A 23,537-nucleotide genomic window follows, 5' to 3' on the forward strand; every position below is an offset into this window, starting at 1 on the left:
GGTGGCGCTGATCGCAAGCGTGAGGAGTGCAGCTTGCTTGGTTATGCAGAGGCATGCGCCGAGCTGCTGCATGCAACACATTCGTGTGTATGTGTGGAGCTTTGTGTAATGCCGCTAACTAGAATTAAATGAAGAGGTGTTGGGTAAGCTGACATCGAAATTCTTCGATATTATTTGCTAACTGACATTCCGTTACGCCTTGCAGTTATTTCACTGGCAGCTTTCAGACACCAAATACCTATATTTGCTTTGAGTTAGTTGAACTCGAGTGTGAACTAAATATTTACCAAGTTTTTGGCTTAAAATTAATATGTGTACTTAAGGCATTCCTAGCAATAGGGAAATAAATTCCGAAGGAGAGATTATGTTATATTTTATAACCAGCGTATTATACTAGAGCTGAACGCCAGTAACTCTAACTTCGATAACTCGAAGTTATCCCTAAATCTTGCATTGTCGATAGCGTTTGGAACTCAAATTTCGAACGAATTTCTTTATATTAATCGAACTTTTAACTGACACGTGAATCTCTAAGTCGCACTTTTCGGGGATATCCCACTATGTAAACAGCTGCTCACGTAGAGGTGACCGGATTGCTTCATTGTGGATTTCTTTGATGAATCTTCACTCTCTTGTTCGGGTTTTTTCTTGGGATCGAGTTGAGGCTCAGGCACTCCCCTATCTGCTTCGTGGAGCTTTATGTGACTTGTTAATTTGGAGGATGTAATTTTGACTACCATCCTGCTTGCCAGAGTTGATAACCTTCAGCACTCTCGAATCTTCCGTCGGCACATCAGGATTATGTCTCTTGAAAAACCGCAGACCATCCTACGGTTTTACATTGCGAAGTATGAGAACCTTCGCCTTCCGTATGGATGGAATGCATCTGCAGCCTATTCTTTCCAGAACGGCTCTCTTACACAAGTCTTGAAGCTTCTCAACGGCTTCCTTTACCTACAGATATCAGCTGCCGTTGAGCCACCCCACTCCACGGAAAGTTGGATCTCCATGTAGTCTTTCGAAGAGCGCGTCAAACCGTTTCATCTCCACCGCTTTCCATTTCTCCTTTCTGATTTGTCCAGGGAGTGCTTCGATCGATGAGTGCACGATTAAATGCCTCTTGGCTATCTCGCTGGCCGTCGCTGCCGCTTGGATGTTGTGGACTTCTCATGATCGAGTCTGACGTTTGGCTTTACAGCGGCCTTCTTTTTGCTCGATAATTTTGCTGGCACCGTTGTTTGATTATCAACAGACCGCTGCCTTTTGGCTGCAATTCTATCCTCGATTTGGTTTGCGTATCTTGTATCCGTGAATTTGCACTACGGCCTCGATGCGTAATGTTTCCGGCCTTCTTCTATTCTTGCTGTAGCCCAAGCCAACCTTTACTCTTTCTCATTCGTCCGGTTGGGCTTGGAGTTAAGCCTTTCGTGAACTTCCTCCCCTGCTTTATATGTCACTTTTGCTTTTAACACCTCCTTACTGGGTTTACACCTCGGCCTAGTCTTTATCACCGACATAGCACCTTTGGCATCTCCCGGAAAGCGTAGCAGAGCTTCCTTTTTCATTGTATTTACGCTTTCCACGCTGTCAAGGTCTACTCTGCAAAACGGTCTTGGCAGTAGCACTGCAATATTTAAATATTTTCAAGTCAAAACAGATGTCCAAATACATCACCACTTCAGTTTTTTCCCCCTTAGCGAGTTTCTTGCCTCACAGTTCCTTCATATAGGCATTCCGAAACCACGCATCATCGCGACGAAATTTTACCCGACATTTGTTTCCAAAATCATCAAAATCATAATTCTGTGTCACCAAATGTCACAACACAGCACCGCACATCCCTGCTGGAGGTCATAAAATTTTATTAATAAATCTATTTTATGGTCCACGCGTCATCTAATGCATTTTATTTTATTTACCAACAACAACTGACGAACACAGCGGCAACAGCCGTGGCAGCAACGCCCAAAACGAACCAACTGACAGACGCCTCAGCAGTGACACGGCCACTAAATTGCGCCGATTCGGGGGCGTCGGCCGCAAAGACGGTAAAATATCAACCCAAAATGGCAGCAACAACAACTGAACGTGCACTAAGCATACAACATAATTTGAACACGAGCGCATCACTGCCGAAACTGTATAAGCGGCAATAACAATAATAACAAAATATTTACAACGCAGCTCATAACTGCATACGTGCAAACATACAGCAACAACAAAAGCAGCGCCTGCTGGTGCTGTCACATGCTCGGCCCTGGCGTGACATGAATCAGCATTTTTCAAGTCGACGCGGCAAATCCTGCGAGTGATGGCTCGGATGCGTCGCAGCGTGCACTCACACTCGTGCGTTTGTATGTTCATCCGTTTGGCCGCTCACACTCCGTCCAGGCATTTAATTGTTTTGGCATTTGCGCTGCCGCCGCCTGACATGTTGCTCGTAAAAATCACAAATTTGACTTCGGAATGATTAATTACACGCAACGGCGCTGACAGTCTGCAGCCACCGACGCGTCGCTGTGTTAGTCGCCGCTAGATTTTTGACATTAACTGATCGTCACACACTCGCAGCGCGAAGAGAGGCGAAAGTGAAAAGTATCATCTTTAACTTTGACAACTTCGACTTAATGTGGAAGAGTGAAAAAGTTCGCACCAGCTGTTGTCAAACCGAAGGTGACCTCATATTACCAGAGGTTGATATTAGCAGTTCACTTTTTTGTTTGCAAGGTATCTTAAAAAAGTTGGACTTTGTCTTTATCAACACAATTTCTTCTTAAATTTTTATATAATTTCACCATTTTGAAGTAGTCCACGATGATTTCAATGTATTTGTATCGAGACTCTTTTATGATTTATCACCGTTTTAAGGTCTTCAAGTACGTACATTGTCGAAATAATATCCTATAATTCCCACTGCATCCTTGAACCGATTCGAGGAATGTTCCTTTGAAAATCTTTATAATATTTATGACCCAAAGATGATGACATTTAAACAGATTATTTTATATTATATCCCACGTTGGATTCCAAACTTTGATTTGATGTTTTGAAAACTGACGAGTTTTTCAATAAGAGCGCCATTCTTGGACGGCCACCACGGACACGCTTGCACAAGTTCAGACGCTGAATCCAATTTTCAGCGGTTTTCTAGCATAAATCGGCCGATGCTGCTGCAATTTCACCTTCGATATTCGTACGAAGTTCTTCTATCGTCGCTGGCTTAGAACATAGACTTGACGTAGCCCCACACGATATAGACTAACGGCGTCAAATCGCTAGACCGAAGCGGCCAATTGATTGGGCTGTCTGTGATTTTAACATTCGCTGTATGACTTGTGGCGCCGTCCTGTTGGAATCACATATTGTCCGTATCATCTAGTTCGGACCAAAAATACTCGTTTATTATTGAGCGGTAGCGATTCCCATTCACAGTAAAGTGTAGGTCTTGATCAATATGGAAAAAGTACTATGCGTCGCAAAAATGCCTCCGGTCCATAAACCGCACCAAACCGTAGTTCTTTCGGGATGCGATGATGAAACATGGAGTAAGCGTGTATTGCCGCCTGACTAATTACGCGTAGTATGCTTAACTAGCCATTCAGCCAAAAATCAGTCTCATCGCTGAAGATGATTTTTTGATGAAACACCGGATTATTTTCAAGTTGATGCTCAGTACCATCAACGAACATACGACGTTTCTGGTAGTCAAGCGGCTTCAAGTCTTGTGTCAGTTTGATCTTGCACGGATGCAGGCCAAGATCTTTTCGGAAAATTCGCCACAACGACGTCACGGAGAAGCCCAGCGCTTGAGAACTGCGTGTGAGAGACTGATTTGGGTCTTCCTCAATTGATGCGCTAGCGGCAGCAATATTCTCGTTACTACGGCACTTCTTTGTCTCGCTGTCACGAGAATATTTTGTACTGCGCCTGTGGATTCAAATATTTCCACTGGACGCTGAAATATTGATATGACAGAACGATTATGACGACCGTAAATAGGACGTAGCGCTCTTGAAGTTGAAGCCACTGACTCCAAATTTCGGTAATAGATTTTAAAAATTTCGACTAGTTGTTGAATCGTATATCTTTCCATGATGAAATGGCAAACCTTACTGAAGATAAATGTCAAAAGGATGGTGAAAACTATGGCGTCGGTTGCTGTCACTATCTGTTTTTTGACTATTACTTCATTGTGGGTAAATTACTTAGAATACATAGAGAAGATTTGAATTCTGTTCTCTTTAACAAATTTGCACACTAATTTTAAAAACCGACTCGAAACTTTACACGACATTGTGAAAAAAAAGCGAACAGCAGTTGTGAACGGTAAAAGGGTTTAAGACACATACACATGTTCCCAAAAGTAGGGAGAAATTGCAGTAAATTCGCAGTGCCTCAAAAAACATAACCTTTTTTCGAGCAAACAGTTGACGAGTTGCTCCCGCAAACCGGCGATACGAGTTCGATGCAATCAGTGAACAAATGCCACGTGTTATACAAACAACAGTAACCAAGTGAACCTCAAGCCGTGCAGAATCGCATGCCAACGTGCCGAAGGACGAACAAAGCCAGAAAAACGACGCGACTGGCAATAACTGTTCATGAGCATATGTTATCCTTGCAGCAGTTGCAGCGAGCCAGTTACAATTTAAATTAAATCCATTCGATGAACACGCTTTTGCGCAGTGCGCGTGTGTGTGTCTGTGGCTATGTGGCATGCGGCGCAGGATAACAGTGTAGTGGTAACGCAACAACAAGCGTTATGAGTAATGTGCGCAATTTTAACAGTTTCGCTTTGTTGCCACAACTTTTATCGCGAGCAGACATCGCAACAGCAAAAACACCAGTACACAAAGGAATAGGCAACACAACAACATTTGCTCCACATACATACCAGAAGAAGAGCACAAGAATTTGAATGCACTGCCGCGGAGGCGGTGACACTGCTTGTTAAACCGCAACCTGTCCGCCTCCGCCTCCGAGCGGCAAGCAGCTCTGGCGTTCACTCACTGGGGACGGACGTCGGGGTCGGTGTCGTGTGCGCCGTTGGCTTGCGGTTGTGGTAGCTCATCAAGATAGCTGAACGCAGCGATCGAGGAATGCCCACCAACGCACGCGGAGGGGTGTGTGTGTGTGCCACATGGAGTGCGTCATCTGTGCGCTGAGCAGATCGGCTGACGATTGTTGCCAGTGAACGCCAGTTGTGGTCCGCAATCAACATGCTTGTCGACGCAGCAATTCACCGACAATTGGTCGCAATCAGCGATAAAATAGCGTGAAAAGAAAAACGAGACACCGCACTCAGTGAACGCAGTTGGGGAGCGTGGAAAGGGTAGCGGCGCGTTCGCGACCACAATTTATGGTGTTTTTGGCACATTTTGCGGGAAATGGAGCGTTGCTTGTGCTCGTGCTGCGACCCTTCCGCTTCGTGATGTGTTTTTCGGCACATCGTTGACGTGCGGATCGGAAATTAAGATCAGCAAAGGATCCCCTGACACGTGTCCATATGGCGCACAGGTTGTACCAAAGCACTTTTTGCATATTTTCGCACAAATACAACATGAGGCATCACCCCTAAATATCAGCGTCTGCTTTTTATTCTGGCTTCGCTTTTGTTCGTTCGACGGTAACAGCCGCTGTGTCTCCTACTTTCGACATTAGAAGGCATTCACTGTACCGTTAATTTGCCTAAATGCTTGCTAACACAAGGTATATCCTTTCAGCGTATCCTTCAATTTTGTGTTTACCGTTTTGTTGCAGCCTGCGTTCGCTTCAGCGCACATCTGCTCACACTCTTCGCCTAAACTAAACAACAGTAAATCTAATTTCCTGACAAGCGTCATACTAATTTTAAGCCAGCTTGCCGAGTGCACGATGTGTGAGTGTAAATTGGAATTCAACGGCGTTCATGCAGCTTGCCGCTTGGCGCATGCGCGGTTGCATATGAGTGCCGTTGCGAGCATCCCAAGTGGACCATAACAATAAATTAAGTGAAATAACATAATGCGGAACAAGTACGAGGTTCGATTGTGAAGCCAAAGGTCCTTATGGTCGAGAGAGCGGGTGCGGTGTTGGTGCAAAGGTGCAGCTGGGATCGCGACAAATTAAAATCATAATGCTCGGCAGCCGTTGACAAACGAAATAAAAATAAAAACAGAGCAAGTTCATGCCACTTTCATATTTATGTAGGCAAGAATTATTTATGCTAGAGAAACAGTGGCGAGACGAAAGGCAGCTCACCGCGCTACAAGCACGAAAACATGGCGTCTTAGGGATAGTCACAGCATCCGCGCGATTAGAGGGATCGCTAATCAGGACAGCCACAGTGGTTGGCTCAGCTGCCGAAGAGTAAGCATAGCATATAGAGCTGAAGTAGATCAAATACAAATACAGTGGTGGCCATAAAATGTTTACTTGAAATACCGTACCGACTTGTAGCTGTTTCAAGATGGAAGGCAAGTTTACTAAGGCAAAAGACAACATAAATTGTTATAATTTAATACAATTGAATCCAGACCGAACTGAAAGATATGCGGTGTCCTAAGCCCACTCATTAGACAAAATTGTAGAAGACTGACCACATCTTCTCCTCTGGGACCCCCAACTTTTATGGCAATCTATTATGCTATACTAACAACGATTAACTGACACGATCGAATGTGTCAAAGTCCACCATTTTGGATTTTTAGCGAAACTTTTAGAAATTACATTATTTGCACAAACAACAGCAGCGGTGGCAGTCCTCATCAAAAGGGCGCTGGACCAAGAAAGTTATTCTGGACGTCCATTGTAGATAGACGGACGACATGGGGACCTGGATTTCCATCCGACCCAAATACTTAGTAGACATGGTTGCTTTTGAAGCTAAATTTAGAGATTGCACAATGACATTCGTCCGAACTGTCCGACGTGTACAGAGTATATAGAAGACTCTGAATATGTATAATTTTACTACTCATGCTATTCAAAGATACCTTAACGACACTCATGTGTCAGTCGACTGAGAAATGGAAGCGCCTGCTTTCATAATGACGAAACTGAGACTTTCAACAGATTAGGAGTCCGTGAGTCTGCACAATACGGGAGACTTAAATGTTATGTTCCTCCCATGAAGTAATACTTAACCAGTGGTTCCGTGGGAAAGTCTCGAGATAGAAACTGGTTAGGTTTGGCAGATTAAAGTTCCGCACTCCTGCTTTCGATGCTTCCCCCTATTTAAAAAAAAGAGATAATTGGTCGCACAACTCAGCCGGAAATCGGGGAAACTTTTATTATCATAATGTTTGAACTGTGTTGAGTGGCTACAAATATGCTGCGATTAAAATACAGAGTGATCCACGAAAGATTGACATCTTTAAAATTGGGTCAGGAATACTTAAGATCAAGTAGTAGAGGAACTCTACTTCGTATAATCTACAGAAGCAAAACTTGTATGGAGTTCTTTGTAGTACTTCAAGTAGGCGAAGCATTTTCCAACATTCAAAGAGATGCCCTTTATAATAACTAAGACTACCGATGTATGTCGTATATCGTTTTGGTCCACATTTCTAGTTAGTTGAAATTCCTTTGGTTTCATTTACTTGCCCAGCACTGTATACACTTATTCTTAGTAAAGGTTTGGTATTCGTTTGCTTTCTTGGCTTCTGCGACGCGACTCGTGGCGACACGAATGACTTCTGTTTTGTTGTTGACACGAGAACACCGTGTCCCCGTGTCACCGTGTGCGCTCCGACGGTCAGACGATTTATTGTCCTTTGTAGGCGGCTCAGTTGTTGTCATTGGCCTGCGCAGCCGCTTCTCCGGCTACTGCAAACCTAATAACGCCACTCATCGGTAGCCGCGCGTGTTTGTGCTTATGTTTATGCATACATTGAGAGTAAATAGGTGCTTCGAAGGATTAAAGGACGCCTGTGGCACGAAGCATAAAATAACAACATCCCCGACACATTTGTAAATATTGAAATGATTTAGTGAGTACACATGTAGTTGTGCCGACGAGTGGAATGTTGCCCATGGGACAAGCGCCATTCCCAATAAATATGGGCGAGATTTCGTAGGACATGAATGCGAGAAACAGCGTAAGAAGAAGAGTGAAATGATATTGGTTATTAATGTCTTATTTGCAAATGCTAGTAGCACTTATTTTTCCTACTGCAGTGCTGGCTTCTCACTTCTGACGCGGTATATGGCAGACCAACAGCAGTAAAACTCTAATTAAATGCCTTAAGTGCTAATACAGTCCAATAAATTGAGAACAAACATATTTATGGATGCACTCAAATGCGTTTATTTTTATCAATGAGCAAATTTATGACATTCTGAGTCATTAATTTAGTTATATAGAAAAAATTTATTAAAAAAATAGTAAGAAATATTATCTAAGTTCAATAAATACTGTAGATAAATAAAATAAATTTGTATCACATTAATCATATAACACAAACAAACTAATATTACATACATATATAAATGGGGGGCTATATCAGCCGCACAATCTTATCGCGGGCAACACGGGCGAAAAGGCGAAAAATGCCCATTCAATTGCTCGCTGCTACTAATTAATCTTGTTTACACAAGTACTTTGCTATAACTTAACATAAGTATACATATATACATACATATGTATATATATATGCGTGTGGTTAATGCCTATTTTAATTTGCTTCGAACCCTCACAACTTGCAGCAAAGTCTCACGAAGTCCACGCTTCGGGCAATTCATATGGTCGACATTTATTCTCATTTAACCAACCCGCAATTGTTGTATTTGTTGCCTTCAATGCGTCAAGCTCTAGTTTGACTTTATCAGCATTTGTCAAATATTCGCAAATATCCCTAAAGTCATAAGGAGTCTCTAGGAGGTAATACTTCTCCTGCCATGTGAAATATTTTATATGTTCCTCGGGATTCTGGTCCAAGTAGAGCAAGTATTCAGTTAGTTCGCGTATGCTCGCATAATCGCGAGCATTTATGTAAGAGTTCGGGGGCGCGAAACGCGTGTAATTAGCACCGCCGAAGACTACTGGCAACAAGCTGAAGCCCAAGGCTTTGAAAAAGCTCTCGCCAACGTAGTCCTCGCACAGTTCCTCTTCGAAGGCCAAGAAAAACTTATATGTTTTATTCCCTCGACTTCGTGGTATGTATTTGCAGAGATCTTCGCCACAGCTGTGTATAAAAACAACAATAAAACATTAAAATAGAATGAAATATCAAGATTTTCGTTGAGGTATATAAGAGAAAAGCTAGTCAGCAGCAAGATTCAAAGTACCGACTCCAATTTTCCACACACTAACGAAGCTATTTTGACTATTTTTTTACTTTTATACGTTTGTGACCTTAAATTCTTAGAATATCAGCTGTTAGGTCAGCCATACTCCAATAGAAGGCTCTGCAAACACTAGTCTCAGCAGTCTTGTTTAGATATTTGTGAATTTTGTAATAATTTGAAGCCACAGTTCATACAAATCATTTCTTTCGCAAAAACACAAAACTCCTAAAGTCTATGTACACCCCTTATCTTAATAAGTACCTTCAAAGCCGTAATACCAACCTATATTCGCCGCATTCGCCATAAGTGTGCACGTCCATATTTTGGGTTATACGCTCGATCAATTCCTTACGCGCGACATGACAGGGTCCATTCAATATGGTCAATGCCAATGGGGACGAGTCCAACACACTTTCATATCTGAAATTTCTGAGTTGCTGTGATGTGAAGTTCGCTTGCGGCGCATCCCATTCTGGTTGCAAATTGGGCGACATAATCTTCGAATCATTCTTTCGCCATATTTTAAATGGTTGATAAATGAAATCGGACTTCAAGGAGTATGAAAATATTTTATCGTAAATACGCAAGTGGGAATTCGCCAACGATATATTACCGCTATTACTGTATTGTAACGGTTTGTCTGAACCGAAAATGATAAGTGAATCGTTTGGGTTCACGTTGATAAGTTCACGACCGCTTAATATATCATCAAGAGTTGAATTTATAACGATAGCATCATAGCTTCGAGAGTCTTCCAATTGAGCGGCGTCCCATATTGTAACGGAACAATTGTTCCTTAAATTATGGAACGTAGGCTCTTTGTCTCTTTGAAAATTTAAAAGTGCTATCGATTTTGTCTTCCTCCTAGGAAAAGCAGTGCTTTCTGTTGCTCCCTCACGTACACTTGTTCTATAATTGTCAGTGTTGTTGTTATCACTGATCGATATAAATACTGCCAATAAGCAGATGATCGCCAGTGCTGCTACGGCAAGGCATAGATACTTTCTTCGTCGATTTGTGCCCTGAAACTTATTCTTTCTACTTCCACGCTTACGCACTCTGACCCTACGCTTGGCGGGTTTTAGTGTCCTTCCCAATATAGGGCTTTTGGAATGATCCGTATATTCCGATTCCGACTCGGCATCCGACATTGCTACCACTTTGTACATTAACGCGCCGACGAATACTACATGCTTTGACCACCGTTCTTTATTGACTGAATTGCGTTTCGATATTTAGAGCACTACCGGCGACACAGAATAATCGGAAGCTCGATTTTTTTTATTATTTTTATCAGTAATTTATTAGCCAAATGAAAGAGTGTGCTAAAGGCAGGTAAAGTTGAGGCAAGCGCAGGTTGGGTTATCGCCTATCGACAAGATAAGATTAACTCTGTTGATTTGTTGCGCTCTGTAGGCTTAACATGTAGAATATTTCATTGGAACGCATCGCGCATTCGCTGCTCAGCGTAAAAACGTGCGATACGCAAAATTCGCAGTTATACACGTACTTATTTACAGTTAAAAAACAAACGTTGCGAAATCGAAATGCGCTTAATCGCAAAGATAAGAAAGAAATACATATACTGTTATTACAATTGGAGAGCGAAAAGCATTGAGGGGAAAATGACTAGACTTTCGGAACAGCTTTTCACATAATGGTGATTGTAACGCTATAAAATTAACGAAGTATATATTAGTAGGGTTATGTATATTAGAATGTAACTGTTTATGCCATTTTGTGAAAAATACTTGATATTCAATACATTGGCATATTTTAATAAAGAGTGTGCAAGACGTTCGGCACTAGTAGGTCTTCCACTTTTTATACGAAAATAATTTCAGAATGAGGACCCTCAATTATTTAGCTACAAAACACATCAAAATGCTGAAATATACATATGTACATACATACATATACTATATATTCCCGGCATAGGTAATATGCATATGAGCATTTAACTGCATTTAGCGTTCGGCTGCTACCTTTTGCACCCGTCAACGGTAATTTGAAACGTTTTCGTGGCCGAGTTCAAGTTCAATTGCAAGCGCCAAATGGCAGTCCGTATGGCATGCGCCAGTCCACGGCACAACTGTGCAAACAAGAACTCTGCAATAATAACACTCACGAGCATATAAGGGAGAAGTGTTCATTTTGTAATTTTGAATATTTCGGTTTTTTGGCACATTTCCATATCGTTTTACATTCGATATACTATATTTGCCGCGCAGACCGGCGAGCCAGACCTTTGTCACAAGCGGACACCTTGAGCGAGAGCAGATGCACATGGCCGGCCACTTGAGTACACCGGGTGTCAGAGGTCATGTTCCTTTGCCTGTTCGGCTGTGTTATCCTTTTGGCAATTTAACAATGCAAAGGGTACACGCACCCACGAAGCGCAAGTGTGCGTATGCATGTGTGTTCACACTTTCAACTAATTAATTTATGAGAAGTAGTAGGAAGGAGCAGGGGACTGAGGTTTGTATGCATGAGTATGTGGTAATGTCCGCTATTTTTCAACTTCCTTGTCGATAAATCCACTCGTAATGCCGTTGTATTTATTTTCATTTCAACGTAATTCGATCGGATTCCCTAATGTATGGCAAAGAACATTATGCTGCTGGGTCATTTGGTGTGATAGAGTGCCTCAGTGTAAGTTTTCCGTATATACCGCGTTAGACTTAGCGTCAGCTGCCCACAGTCGAATATTCGTGTATATAGGAAGTTAACTTCTATTATTAACAAAGCTTTCGAACACTATTTCAAATGTTTTGGGTCGTTGTCCACCAAGTTTGGGCATTCCTCTGAAGGATTCACCATAAATGCATGATTCTACATAGTCAAATAGTTGACTGACTTCTTCTTCTTCTTTATTGGCGTAGAAACCCCTTCCAACGGAGTGGTGGTATATACCGAGTGCGACAACTGTTTGATGACAGGAGATATTTCTGCGATGTTGAGGTGGCTGAACCCTCGATAGTTAGCGCAGACTGTGGGGTCTACTTTTTTGTGGAAAGGGCACAGCACACTTAAGTTCCAATCGTGAGGCATGTTTTCTTCCGATCATATTCTACAAAGAAGTAGATGCATGATCCTTATCAGTTCTTCAATGCTGTATTTGAATAGCTTGGCCAGCAATTCATCGGCCCCCGCCGTTTTATTGTTCTTCAGACAGGTAAATGCTATTCGAACGTCGGACAAAGGAACATCTGCTCCATCGTCATCGATTGGGAAATCGGGTTTACCTTCTCCTTATGATGTTGCTGACTGACTATCTTAGATCAATTAAGGTTGAAAATAATTGGAATGCCATGCTCACCACACTCTGTCATATCGCGTGTACTCTATCCCTGTTTAGGTTTCAGACAAGTGCTACGAAAAGCACAGATAAAATTTGAAGCTGAAATGAAAGACTAGTGACTGAGGGCATTCACATGCAGTGGATTTGAATAATCGTTGAGTTTTACTAGTAGAAAATATCTTGACATTAGGCGAAGATGTCTGGAGAGCCTTGACTCAGACAACTGTTGCTCATCGTACTGGTGAGGAGAAATAAAGAACGCAACCCCTATTCGCGATGATGTCGTTTATAAGTCTTGCTTTGCTTTCATGCTTTCAATGCGCATGTGTAAGTAATATCGGGAGATCAGTATTTAAATGTTATTACTATCAGGCTGTTATTACTTAGCTGGCTGGTTTTTCTATTGAGAATTGCCGAGCTAGTTGTACTCGGTTGATTAGGTGCACTGATATCAACAAGGATAAGTGCAAACGTGATCAATCGCGGTCTTAACATCAGTGGACTTAAGGACTATATGTTCGAATGAAGGATGATTTGACAGAACTGTGAGGTCTTTTATGGTGTTTGATTCTCTTTTACAGACCTTTCGAATGCCTGACTCTCATTACTCGAACTTTCTTCTCTGTATGGTCATTAAACGGTTAGAGCACTGAAGATCAGTGCAATAATTTTTTGTAGTATTTCATGTTCTTGTGATTTCTATTGTAACGAGTTTGCAAATCTGTTTTCCAATCGTTTGGATTCCTGAAGTAGCCGTACAGTATGTATTCCCTTACATTTTGACTTTTTTTCATTCTCATTTCTCTATATTTCAATATTTTGTTTCAATTCTCGCACATAGTTACGCTTCAAATGTTTGGTTGTATAACTTTTACGTGACCCTTTATCATTCCTAAAAAACATTTCAAAAATTAATTAAAAAATAACAACCCCACTTCCCAGGAAAATTAAGCGAGGCAAATAAAATATACGCAAATATATAGAGCTTCCTGACGGCACTTGAACTATGGAATTTAAATAACTATTTTCATGGCAAAAATTGGCAACAATAAAAGCAACAAACACGTTTGCACCGAAAAGAGCAGAAATTACGAAAGAAAAATTGCAACATCTTGCCTCAAGGTACAAAGTGTAGGGCCAAAAAATAAAAATAAACACAATAAAACATATGTATTTGCTACATTGCTCCTTGCCAGGCAGCGTCTTGGTGCGAAAACAATAGCAATGAGGTCGTCAAGACCGACGCCGGTGCCCGAGGCGTTGCGCACAGCAGCGTTGCAAGGACTAACTTTTAGTAAAGCATGACTTCGCGAATTCGGAAAGCGAAATACTTTGCGCAGGTTATTTATATACATCAGATACATATATATAGATATATATATACATAAACATAAATATTGTGGTAATTGACTTTGTGACTTTCAATTTACATCCATGTGCCGAAAGTGCCAAATATATGTGGAGGGGCATTTGTGCCAAAGCCCCGTTTTACGCTCGAGTAAAGCTCACTCTTACAACACACTTTTCTTTTGCTATAATTGCAATTGGTTCTTTGAAGAAGCTTCCGGTCATTTGCTTTATTGACAACTCAGAAATAATCCGCAAACATGGAACAAAAGTTTGCTTCAGAGTTAGAAGTTTTTCCAACGAAGCCAGATCTAGTCTTTCCAACGGAGTGGAGGTTTTCTTCCCGATGGGTACTGCGTCGAATACTTTAAAAGCTGGAGCTGGATGGAGTCATGTGTAGAAGTTCACGCAAGTGAAGAAAGTTCTCTGATCGTGATTCACTTTGGAGTGGCCAGAAACGATCTTTTTACATATGGCTCAAGCAGCTCACGACTTCCGGTCCTTGACCTCCTCTGAGTAGCCAAAGAACATCCGTTTGAAGGCAAGCTAAAGTGAGGAGGCGAACCACCCCTCCCTAGAATTGTGCGCTGGGTTGGGGACCCGCCCCGTAAAAGTCGCCCGTAATGAAAAAGTTTAAGCTAACGATGAATACTTTAATTTAGTCCTGCTATTTTCTCGCTATCATGAGATAAGAATCCTTGGCCAGACATAAATGCATATCCGCTGTGATTAGGCACGACAGTCGTTGTGTTTTTTACGTGAGTATCTGCCGACTATGGTCGCAGTGCGACCCCACACTGAACTGAATTTTCAATTTTACGTTCCTTTAGGTTTAAAACACAGTCACCAAGAATCTCCTCAAAGGCCCAAACCAAATGAGCATGTTGGAGTGAACTCCAAGGGCTAACTGCTCCCCGTGGTACCAGATTTTAGTCTCCTGTCAGGCCTTGTAGCTTTTGCTACTACCAGTTAAGTAACCATCAAACTCAATGACTCTTGACATTTGTCGACTGAACTTATTCTTGTCTGTCTTTTCATTAGAAGGAATTTCATTTAAAGTCTATAATATCAGTTCAAGCTGAGTATTATAGCATTTTCCCTGCAAGATGCTGAAATTTCGTAGCAACCCAAAAACAGACATGTGCATATTGGATTTTAGTCGCCACATACGGCTGTCATATCTTACAGCAAAAACCATACCTTAGAAGAACGTGTGCTACGTAGAACGTGTGCTAGGTATTGAAATCATTGTTGATATGTAAGTGTATGTAAATAAAATGTATTGAAACCTTTGTGGAGAAGAAACTTAATGTCAATAGTCAATGTAGCAGCTGCCGCCGTTGTTTGCATTGTGTTCGTATATGCTCGGGTATTTAAGTGGGAGCAAAATCCTTCAAATGCGAACATATTGCAAACAAGCCAATTTTGAATATTTGATTTAGCGATTTCAATACAGCGATTGCAAGCGAACGGTGAATGGCGAGTTCACCACAACAACAATAGCAAGCAACAAAAGCAAAACCGGTTGCAAGTGTGTTACAAAGGTAATCGAAGAATTCGGATTTGACGTTGAATGAATGCGAAATATGTGCAGAAACAAACATATGTATCTTTATATGTAAGTATGTATTAATGCTCGTTTGAAAGAAGCCAAAACAATGGCATTGTTTTGAATACCTTCGTGCTGACATCCTCAGTGGCGGACGAGGGACACACGCTTGGCACGGACGCAGGGGATACAGGCTTTCACAACAAATATGTCTTAAGAGTACAAAAACTGCCTTGAACTTGGCGCTGCCACCGAAGCGCTACTTCAATTTCGATGACCCGCCCTAAATATTATATTAAAATTATGATGTATGCCCTGTAGAGAAGTATGATCAAACCAAACTAGTGACCTACTAATGACATTAGTAACTGGAATAATGCACGGTAGAAACATTTTTCTATTGAAAAGTTGCTCAGGAAGTGGAAATAAAGGAAATCTAATATAGCTACCACTTCTTGAAAGCCCTCGGTGTTTACACAACCTACTAAATATTTCGGACATGAAAAAATTTTCCAAAACTACTGAGTCGTTAATTTTTGGGTCCTTCCACTTAGCGTCTAATAATAAAGGTATGTGTTTATAAAAGACTAAAGACGATTTGTTACCATTAGGTGTATGCGCTTACCTTGACATCTGAAAATCAAGGGTTGTATGTTACTCAAACGGTACGATTGTCCTCTCTCGACGAACATAAAACCAAACTCTATAAGTCACTCATGCTATATGTATGTTCGTTAGAAAGGTACGCGATTAAATTCTGGGAAACTCGGTAAATCTGCAACAGAGACGTTTGATATGATCTTATGATCAATTACCCAGATGTGAGCAAGAAGTGGCGTGTTTCGCTTGTAATTTCCAATTGGCGAATCTCCTTGCAAGAAGATCGTGCTAGGAGACTTGCGACTTCGACAAACACTAACAATGTGACTCGTGTGCGAAAAATTCTACCTCGAAGAAGAAGAAATGGTACCACATTTTATTGGAATTGTCTTATAAATATGGGATTGATTTTGAACATTTAATAATTCTGTAAAGAATAGACTATAAAACTTGAAAGTATGGCCCTGCTACCTGGCGTTTATATGTATAATATTAGAATTTTGCCGAGTGGACAGTCCTTGGCCGGATAAAAATCTGGGTCCGTTTTCGTTATGTAGACCCGACTGTCATAGGTACGTTATAATATCAGTAACCATGGCCGCTCCGAGGTAATATCGGGACATTCAGCATTGTAGAACGCCGCATACAATTCGTCTAGGAAATATTTCCAGTTGGGTATTTTTGGATTATATGCATATATATACATATCAGATTCATATGTACAAGCCAAATTGGGCTAAGATGCCAATAAAGATGTTTGATTTGTGATTACTTTTTGTTCTCATTCCGCTATTGCTCACTCTCTTGTCCGCATATTGCCATTTAGTCCATCTTTGAAAACGCGCTTTGCCAAACAGCTGTCAATAAATTTTGAATTTCGCAAATGTCTGGCATTTAAAAGCGTGCAAACGCTAATAACACAACAACTGAGGGGTCAAACGACAGCACACATACATACATACACTGAAGCAGACACATGTACGAGGCACAAATGTCCTTTGTTCCCATTGTAACCGCCTGATAGTTGCACGTTATTGATCTGACACACACATACACAGAGATTCGCACATAAATATATGTGTGTGTGTACCGATTGATCCACTCTCCTCGCACAATTAGCCGACGCTGTCATTTGAATTTCGTCAAGCAAAAATTGAAATGTTGATTTTGCAGCCATTCGTACGCCGGCTCGTCCGCTGGTGAGAAGTGGAAGGAGGAGCGCACGAAAACAATGAATAAACTGAAATGTTTGCCATTAAATGATTTCGTAGAAATTGCCGGCAAAATGCCGAAAAATCAAACGCGGCGATTTTTATCACTGCTGACCAAATTACAGTGCCTTACCCTCAAGCCACGCTGGCAAACGGCGCAGTTTGATTTTGGAGCGCAACAACTCATCGTGATGTGATATTTATTTTCCATCATGCAAGGATTGAAATAATTTGTTGGCCTGCGCGCTGCCTACACACACATACATGCATACAGACAAATACAAATGTTAATATTAATAAGCCTCTGAAAAGTTGCAAGTCAGCTGTGGGCTCAACTTACATGCATGCATTTGCGTGTGTATGTGAAGTTAAGTGCCTGGCGCATTTAAATAGAAGACGCAATTTGCTGATCCCGTCGAAATGTCTGATTGAGGCAAACGCCGCTGCCTCGCCTGCTGGCGCTGGCTGGTTGTTATTATTGTTGCAAGCACCAGCGATCGCGTGCGATAAGCTGTGTAAATATTTGACTTCGCTGCAGCCACGCTACGGCCGACTCCAACGTCCAACTGGCCAACGCACATACATGCAACCACACGCACACACATAAATGTATATATAGATATCTAAAGCGCATATATGTGTGTGTGTGTGTGTGCATGTGATGAGCACCTTTTGACCGCACACAGGTCCAAGTCCTGCTCGCAGTTGCCTTACTCGCAGCGCGCTTGTTAACATCGATCGACCCGTTGACCCCGCGGCTGACCGCCGCGCCAGCCGTGGAAGTCCTTTGATGTGACCGTCGCTTCACGGCTGCCTAATTTCTGGTATTTGCTTTTAATTGTGGGCGCAAGCAGTTGATAATTGGTTGTGTTTACGTTCTTCGAACACCGCAGCGCGCATGTGTGCACCTACACAAGCACACACACACACTTAAACACCTAAAATTATGCGCATATGTTAATATGCGTGTGTGTGTGTGTACATAAATAGCCGCACTAATCACTATTTGCCGCTGCTGTTGTGTTTCTGATGGTAACTGATTAGTGGCTTTGCTTTGTAGTGCAGCGGCATCGGTGGCGTCGGTGGTGTCGGTGATGGCGGCGCTGATAGTTTGATGAATGATTGCCCGAGTAATTCGGTGTATTTGTTTGTGCACTCATACAGTCGTACATTTGTACATACAGTATCAGTAATTAAATATACACATAAATGTGAAATTATACAAGTTCGGATGTTTGTGTGAGTGTGTGTGACTGGGCGTTATCACCAAAATAGCACCTGATTGCCACAAATGCTTGATTGCAAACAAATCCGCAAGCGACTAGGATTTCCCAATCTGCTCGCACACAACTGCATACATACAAATATACAAATGAGTGGCCGGTATGTAGATTTGCATACACGATATACTTGTATATGCGTTTATATGTATGTATGTACATGCGGGTCTGACCACAAACAGTATCGGCCTCAGGTTACAAAACTCACAAGCCCTTGTGAATTGTAAATATCAATGCAACTCTGTTTGGCCCAATTTTTAACAAGTGCCCTTTACATATTCTAGTTATAAGTAAATATGGACAAACATGTGATCTGGCGCTTCGTGGAAGGCCGTGGATTTATGTGTGAACCGAGTGGAATGGTCTCGTTTACGGCGGTTTTATCTAAATTTTCGGTAGTATTGCTCGCAGCATGTGTGGGTAGTAGATGCAAACCTGTTTCCATGTGTGTAAGCCACTAATATATGCGCAGTTGTGCCTCGAGAGAGAACCTCGTTTAGACTCATCTAATCGAAAACTCGCTGTCTCACTATTCTATATACAAAAGCTAATTTTTGTAGTCTCGTGAGTTCAGTTAAGATAGATAATTTGTCCAAACTCCGAAAATTGGCTTAATTTTGGGTTTAACAAAGCAATACCCGCCCTATTAAACGCAGCTAAAGCAGACTTTCTCTCAAAAGTTTGATGTGTGTTAACTTCTCAGCAACTTTTAACTTCTGTTCAAGTCATACACACTTTCAAAGTGAGTTATAATCTATAAGAAACTCGTTTCAAGTCTACAACTCTTGTATTTTTTGTATTGCAATCACAGTTCACGCAGTTAATGAACTTCCGAATTGTTTCGTATTAAACTCTCTGTCGTGTAACACAGGATAAATCCTCATACAGAGATAAAAATGTCAGATTACTTTCGAAATAGCAAAACAACTGATAATATCGGGACTTTTCATAGAACCGCTACAAAAGTAGACCGATAGGAACAGCAAATGACGCCATATTTTTCCCGTTCTTTTGACATTTCATCATGAAAATATATGTTATTCACCAATGAGCGGAATTATTGAAATTTACTACCGAAATTCGAAGTCAGTGGCCTCAACTTTAAGAGCGCTACATCCAATTTATCATCATAATCGTCCTGTCAGATCAACAATTGAACATCTAGTGCAGAAATTTGAATCCACAGGCACAGTGCAAAAAGTTCTCGTGCCAGCGAGATAAAGAAGTGCACGTAGTGTCGAGAATTTTGCTGCCGCTATCACATCAATTTAGGAAGACCCAAATCAGTCTCTCACACGTTCTCAGGCGAAGGGCATCTCTGTGTCCTCGTTGTGACGAATTTTGCGAAAAGATCTTGGCCTACATCCTAACAAGGTCAAATTGACGCAAGAACTGAAGCCGCAACAGGACGACGCCACAAGCCATCCAGCGAACGTCACAATCGATTTATTAATAACCGAATTTGGCCGCCTCGGTCGTGCGATTTGACGCCGTTAGACTATTTCTTGTGAGACTATTATTGAAAAATCCGTTACCTGTAATGTGGCCTGATAAGACTAAAATACATACGTATGCCCCTTAGTTTTTAAGATATCGATTTGAAATTTTCCATTGGTAGTCTTCTCACCAATAAACTACACATTTATCGGAACGGTCGATATCAGATCACTATAGTATGTATCTACCATACAAACAGACCGATCAATGACCTTATAAAGAATATTCGAATTTATGAAGGGTACTATAGCTTCGGTGGAAGTATTTTAAATACCATTTTTAGAAAAAAAATTTAAAACGCGATATTTTTTTTTAACAATAAGCATAATTAACCTTTAATCGAAAAAATGACAGTTAATGTAACGCATGTCAGCAACAAATGTGACGCACTGCAATGAAACAAAAGAGAAGTCAAAAATGTATGCTATACCACATCCAGCAAACGGCAGTTATTTGTCGTAAATCAAAATATGCCACAAAAGGCCGTCAATATGAGCGCTTATGTTTGCTGTTGTTGTCACTGCTACAGCTGCAGTTCGCTTTTGTCAACTCGCTTATGAATAAATGATTGAAAATATTCATTTACGACTGTAAGTTGTAAACGAATATAGAACTCAAATCAAACCCAATTTATATGTACGATATATATGTATGTACTTACACACACACATGTTTTCGTGCATACATATATATTTACATACATATACATATGTGTGAGGCGAATGCAGGCAAAGCCAAACTTACCACCCACACGTGGACACATGAATGAGCTTAAAAGGCATACGACAATGCCGGTGGATATTATTGTTAATTACCATTTTCATACGAAATTTCCATTCATAAAATATGCGCGGGCAATAAGCGCTGTCCGACGGTGCTAATTACCTGGAAGCGGGACAAGCAACCGCCTGCTTCCGTTAAAGACCGGAAAATGCCTGCACTATCTGATATATAAATACTCATGCATACATGTATACCATAATAAATATATGATGCATTCATGTACTAAGTATGTTAAGCGAGTATATAGTATGATAAATAGGCAAGTCCGCTTGCGGTCAGGTGCCTCGACAATCTGCTCTTTCGCACAGCTTGGTATTGGAATGGATCAAATTTGTTAAGTTTCCGCACAAAAACTAATAAAATTAGTTGTTTCTCCTGGAATACATGCTTTCTGGAAGTAAATAACTATTTTTATTCAGTACTCATATATGTATATATGTAAGTACATGTTTGCATATATTTGGGTATCGAAAAAGTCTTTTCGTATTTTGTCAATAGATGTCGTTACAGTCGTATATCTCCAGTGCTATCAATCACATTTTGTCGTACCATGTAGTGTTGGAAAGGTGAGATTTTAAGCTTCATTTAACCGAAAATAAAAATTAAATTCGGAGAGGTTGCAAAAAAAGTTACAGCTGTTAAAAAATTAGTGAAAATAATGAAGAAATTCGCTATATTTTGAAACGTTTGTATAAAAAACGGAAGAATTCCACGCAAGCCACCAATTAAATTTGTGAAGTTTACGAAGACGATGCTGTATCAGTTCGTGTAGTACAACAATACTTCGCTCCCCTTCTGGAAATTTCGATGTGAAAGATGCACCTCGCTCTGGTCGACTTATCTTTGAAAAAGTCCATGAAATTATGGAAAAGATTGACATGATATCGCTAAGGAACATTCATCATCAAACAGGTTTAAACCATTTAAAAAAGGCTGACTACAAAAAGAACCTCGATGTCTGGGTACCACATGAATTGTATGTGAAAAATTTGATGGATTGAATTAACATCTGCGATTCTTTGCTGAAAGGAAAGGAAATCGAAGCATTTCTAAAGCGAATGGTAACAGGAGACGAAAAATGGGTCAAATACGACAATAATGTCAGAAAAAGACCATGGTTCAAGCTTGGTGAAGCTCAACACATGTTCGCATAATCAGGATTGACGAAAGGTTATGCAGAGTGTTTGATGGGATTGGAAAGGAATCATTCACTCGAACGATTGATTCTACTTTTTACTCTCATAACTTATTAGATTGAAGCAAACAATCGAAAAAAAACGGCCAGAACTGATCAACAGAAAGAGCTTCGTCTTCCATCAGGACAACGCTGAACCACACACATTTTTGATGACTCGGAAAAAACTGGGAGAGCTTGGCTGGGAAGTTTTGATGCATCCGCTATATAGTCCTGATCTTGCATCATCGGACTACCATTTGTTTCAGTCAATGCAGAACTCCTTTAATGGAGTACAATTGGCTTCAAGAGAAGCCTATGAAAATTACTGGTCGCAGTTTTTCACCGAGAAACCAGAAAAGTTTTACACTGATGGAATAATCTGTCTAATGGAAAAATGGCAAAATGTGGTCGATTTGGTTCGTTAAAGTTCGGTATTAATATACGTATAAAAAAGAAATAAGTTGAAGCTCGATTAGAAATAATATCTATATCTATTGAATATGCGAGCGATGAGATGTCAGCTCCCGCAAGTGACTCCCACACACAGCCAAGCTGCCAGCAGTATAAACCCTATACGGATAAGTGCTTTAATTGTGCCAATTACACAGCTCTGTTGTTTTTGTCAATTGTGTGACTTACTCATCAACAGCAGTCGGCACTAAGCTTAGATGCATGTGTGTATGTGTGCGCATTTGCAGTGATTGCGTCGGTGGCGGCGGCGGCGCTGCTGAGACCGCGTTGGCGGTGGAACTTGTCGATTATGTGGTACATCCGGTGCTAAGACATTAACTGTTGCGTATATGTAAGCACGAACGCTTACACATGGTCTGCACTACACAACTTGTAAGACACATTGGCAAATTGACTGCGGTTCTCGATGCGAATGTTGCATAATATTCAATTTATGTTCGTCTTAAAAAGCTCAGAAGGCTTACACTGTCCAACCTGGCATGCTTGTCGACTGACTTAAGGGGTTTTGCGATATATTATGAAACACTACCTGAAGAACTTTGAGCATGCGTTTGGTTATTGGTGTCACCTGAAATCAGCAGCTTCTTCTATCTTCTCGGACATGTACAGCAAAGTTACGAAATAAGAGATTTGGATAAGACCCTAGTATACCCAATATACCCAGTGTACCTAGTATACTCAATAAGATCCTAGAATACCCAGTATACTAGAGTATTATCCGTATCTCTTACTGGATATACTAGGGACTTTGCAATACATGACCGGCTAGAGTATGCTCTTTATTTAAAAAGAGGCGAGTTTAAATTAACCTATTTCGAACAAAATTTCGAAATTAGTAAATTAGTGCCCATGAAGCATAGACCCTTCTCAGCATTTGTTGAAAATTTTAACCCCAAACATATAGGATAAATGGCAGGAATTAAAATTCAGGCAAACACCTGTAACACTTACGTAAATAGAAGTGTGAATTATGATTATGTATATGTAATCATTTCTGTGCTGACAAAATACTCCATCATACGCGCCAAATAAAGAAAACAAAACTGCGGAAACT

The 23,537-nt window shown here is 41.0% G+C and overlaps 2 protein-coding genes across 3 annotated transcripts in view; one reads left to right on the plus strand and one right to left on the minus strand.

Annotated features, from left to right (window-relative positions):
• The window catches only part of LOC105226437 (ATP synthase subunit b, mitochondrial), a 459,686-nt gene that overhangs the window by 253,740 nt on the left and 182,409 nt on the right, over positions 1-23,537 (plus strand). Inside the window, exon 1 of one of the 2 annotated variants that reach the window (XM_011205303.4) lies at positions 20,658-20,669. The exons of the other annotated variant lie outside the window; for it this stretch is intronic. The gene's annotated coding sequence lies outside the window, so the exon portion shown is untranslated. Of the gene's footprint in view, positions 1-20,657; positions 20,670-23,537 lie in introns of those variants that run through there. 2 annotated transcript variants of the gene reach the window in all.
• On the minus strand, positions 8,264-10,500 carry LOC105226449 (uncharacterized). Its single transcript, XM_011205322.4, has 2 exons — positions 9,550-10,500; positions 8,264-9,164 (listed from the first exon to the last, which is right to left on the minus strand). The coding sequence occupies exons 1-2, from the start codon at positions 10,434-10,436 to the stop codon at positions 8,693-8,695; spliced, it is 1,359 nt and encodes a 452-aa protein (XP_011203624.2). The 5' UTR covers positions 10,437-10,500; the 3' UTR covers positions 8,264-8,692.

Source organism: Bactrocera dorsalis, chromosome 5 (genome assembly GCF_023373825.1).
Source record: "Bactrocera dorsalis isolate Fly_Bdor chromosome 5, ASM2337382v1, whole genome shotgun sequence".
In the NCBI taxonomy this organism is placed as follows: domain Eukaryota; kingdom Metazoa; phylum Arthropoda; class Insecta; order Diptera; family Tephritidae; genus Bactrocera; species Bactrocera dorsalis.

What these genes read in the sequence shown, in the direction of transcription:
- LOC105226449 (XM_011205322.4), bottom strand. Translation starts at nt 10,436, where the DNA reads ATGTACAAAGTGGTAGCAATGTCGGATGCCGAGTCGGAATCGGAATAT. An exon ending in GGCGAATGCGGCGAATATAG is followed by an intron (nt 9,165 to 9,549) that starts GTTGGTATTACG and finishes TTTTATACACAG; the next exon opens with CTGTGGCGAAGATCTCTGCA.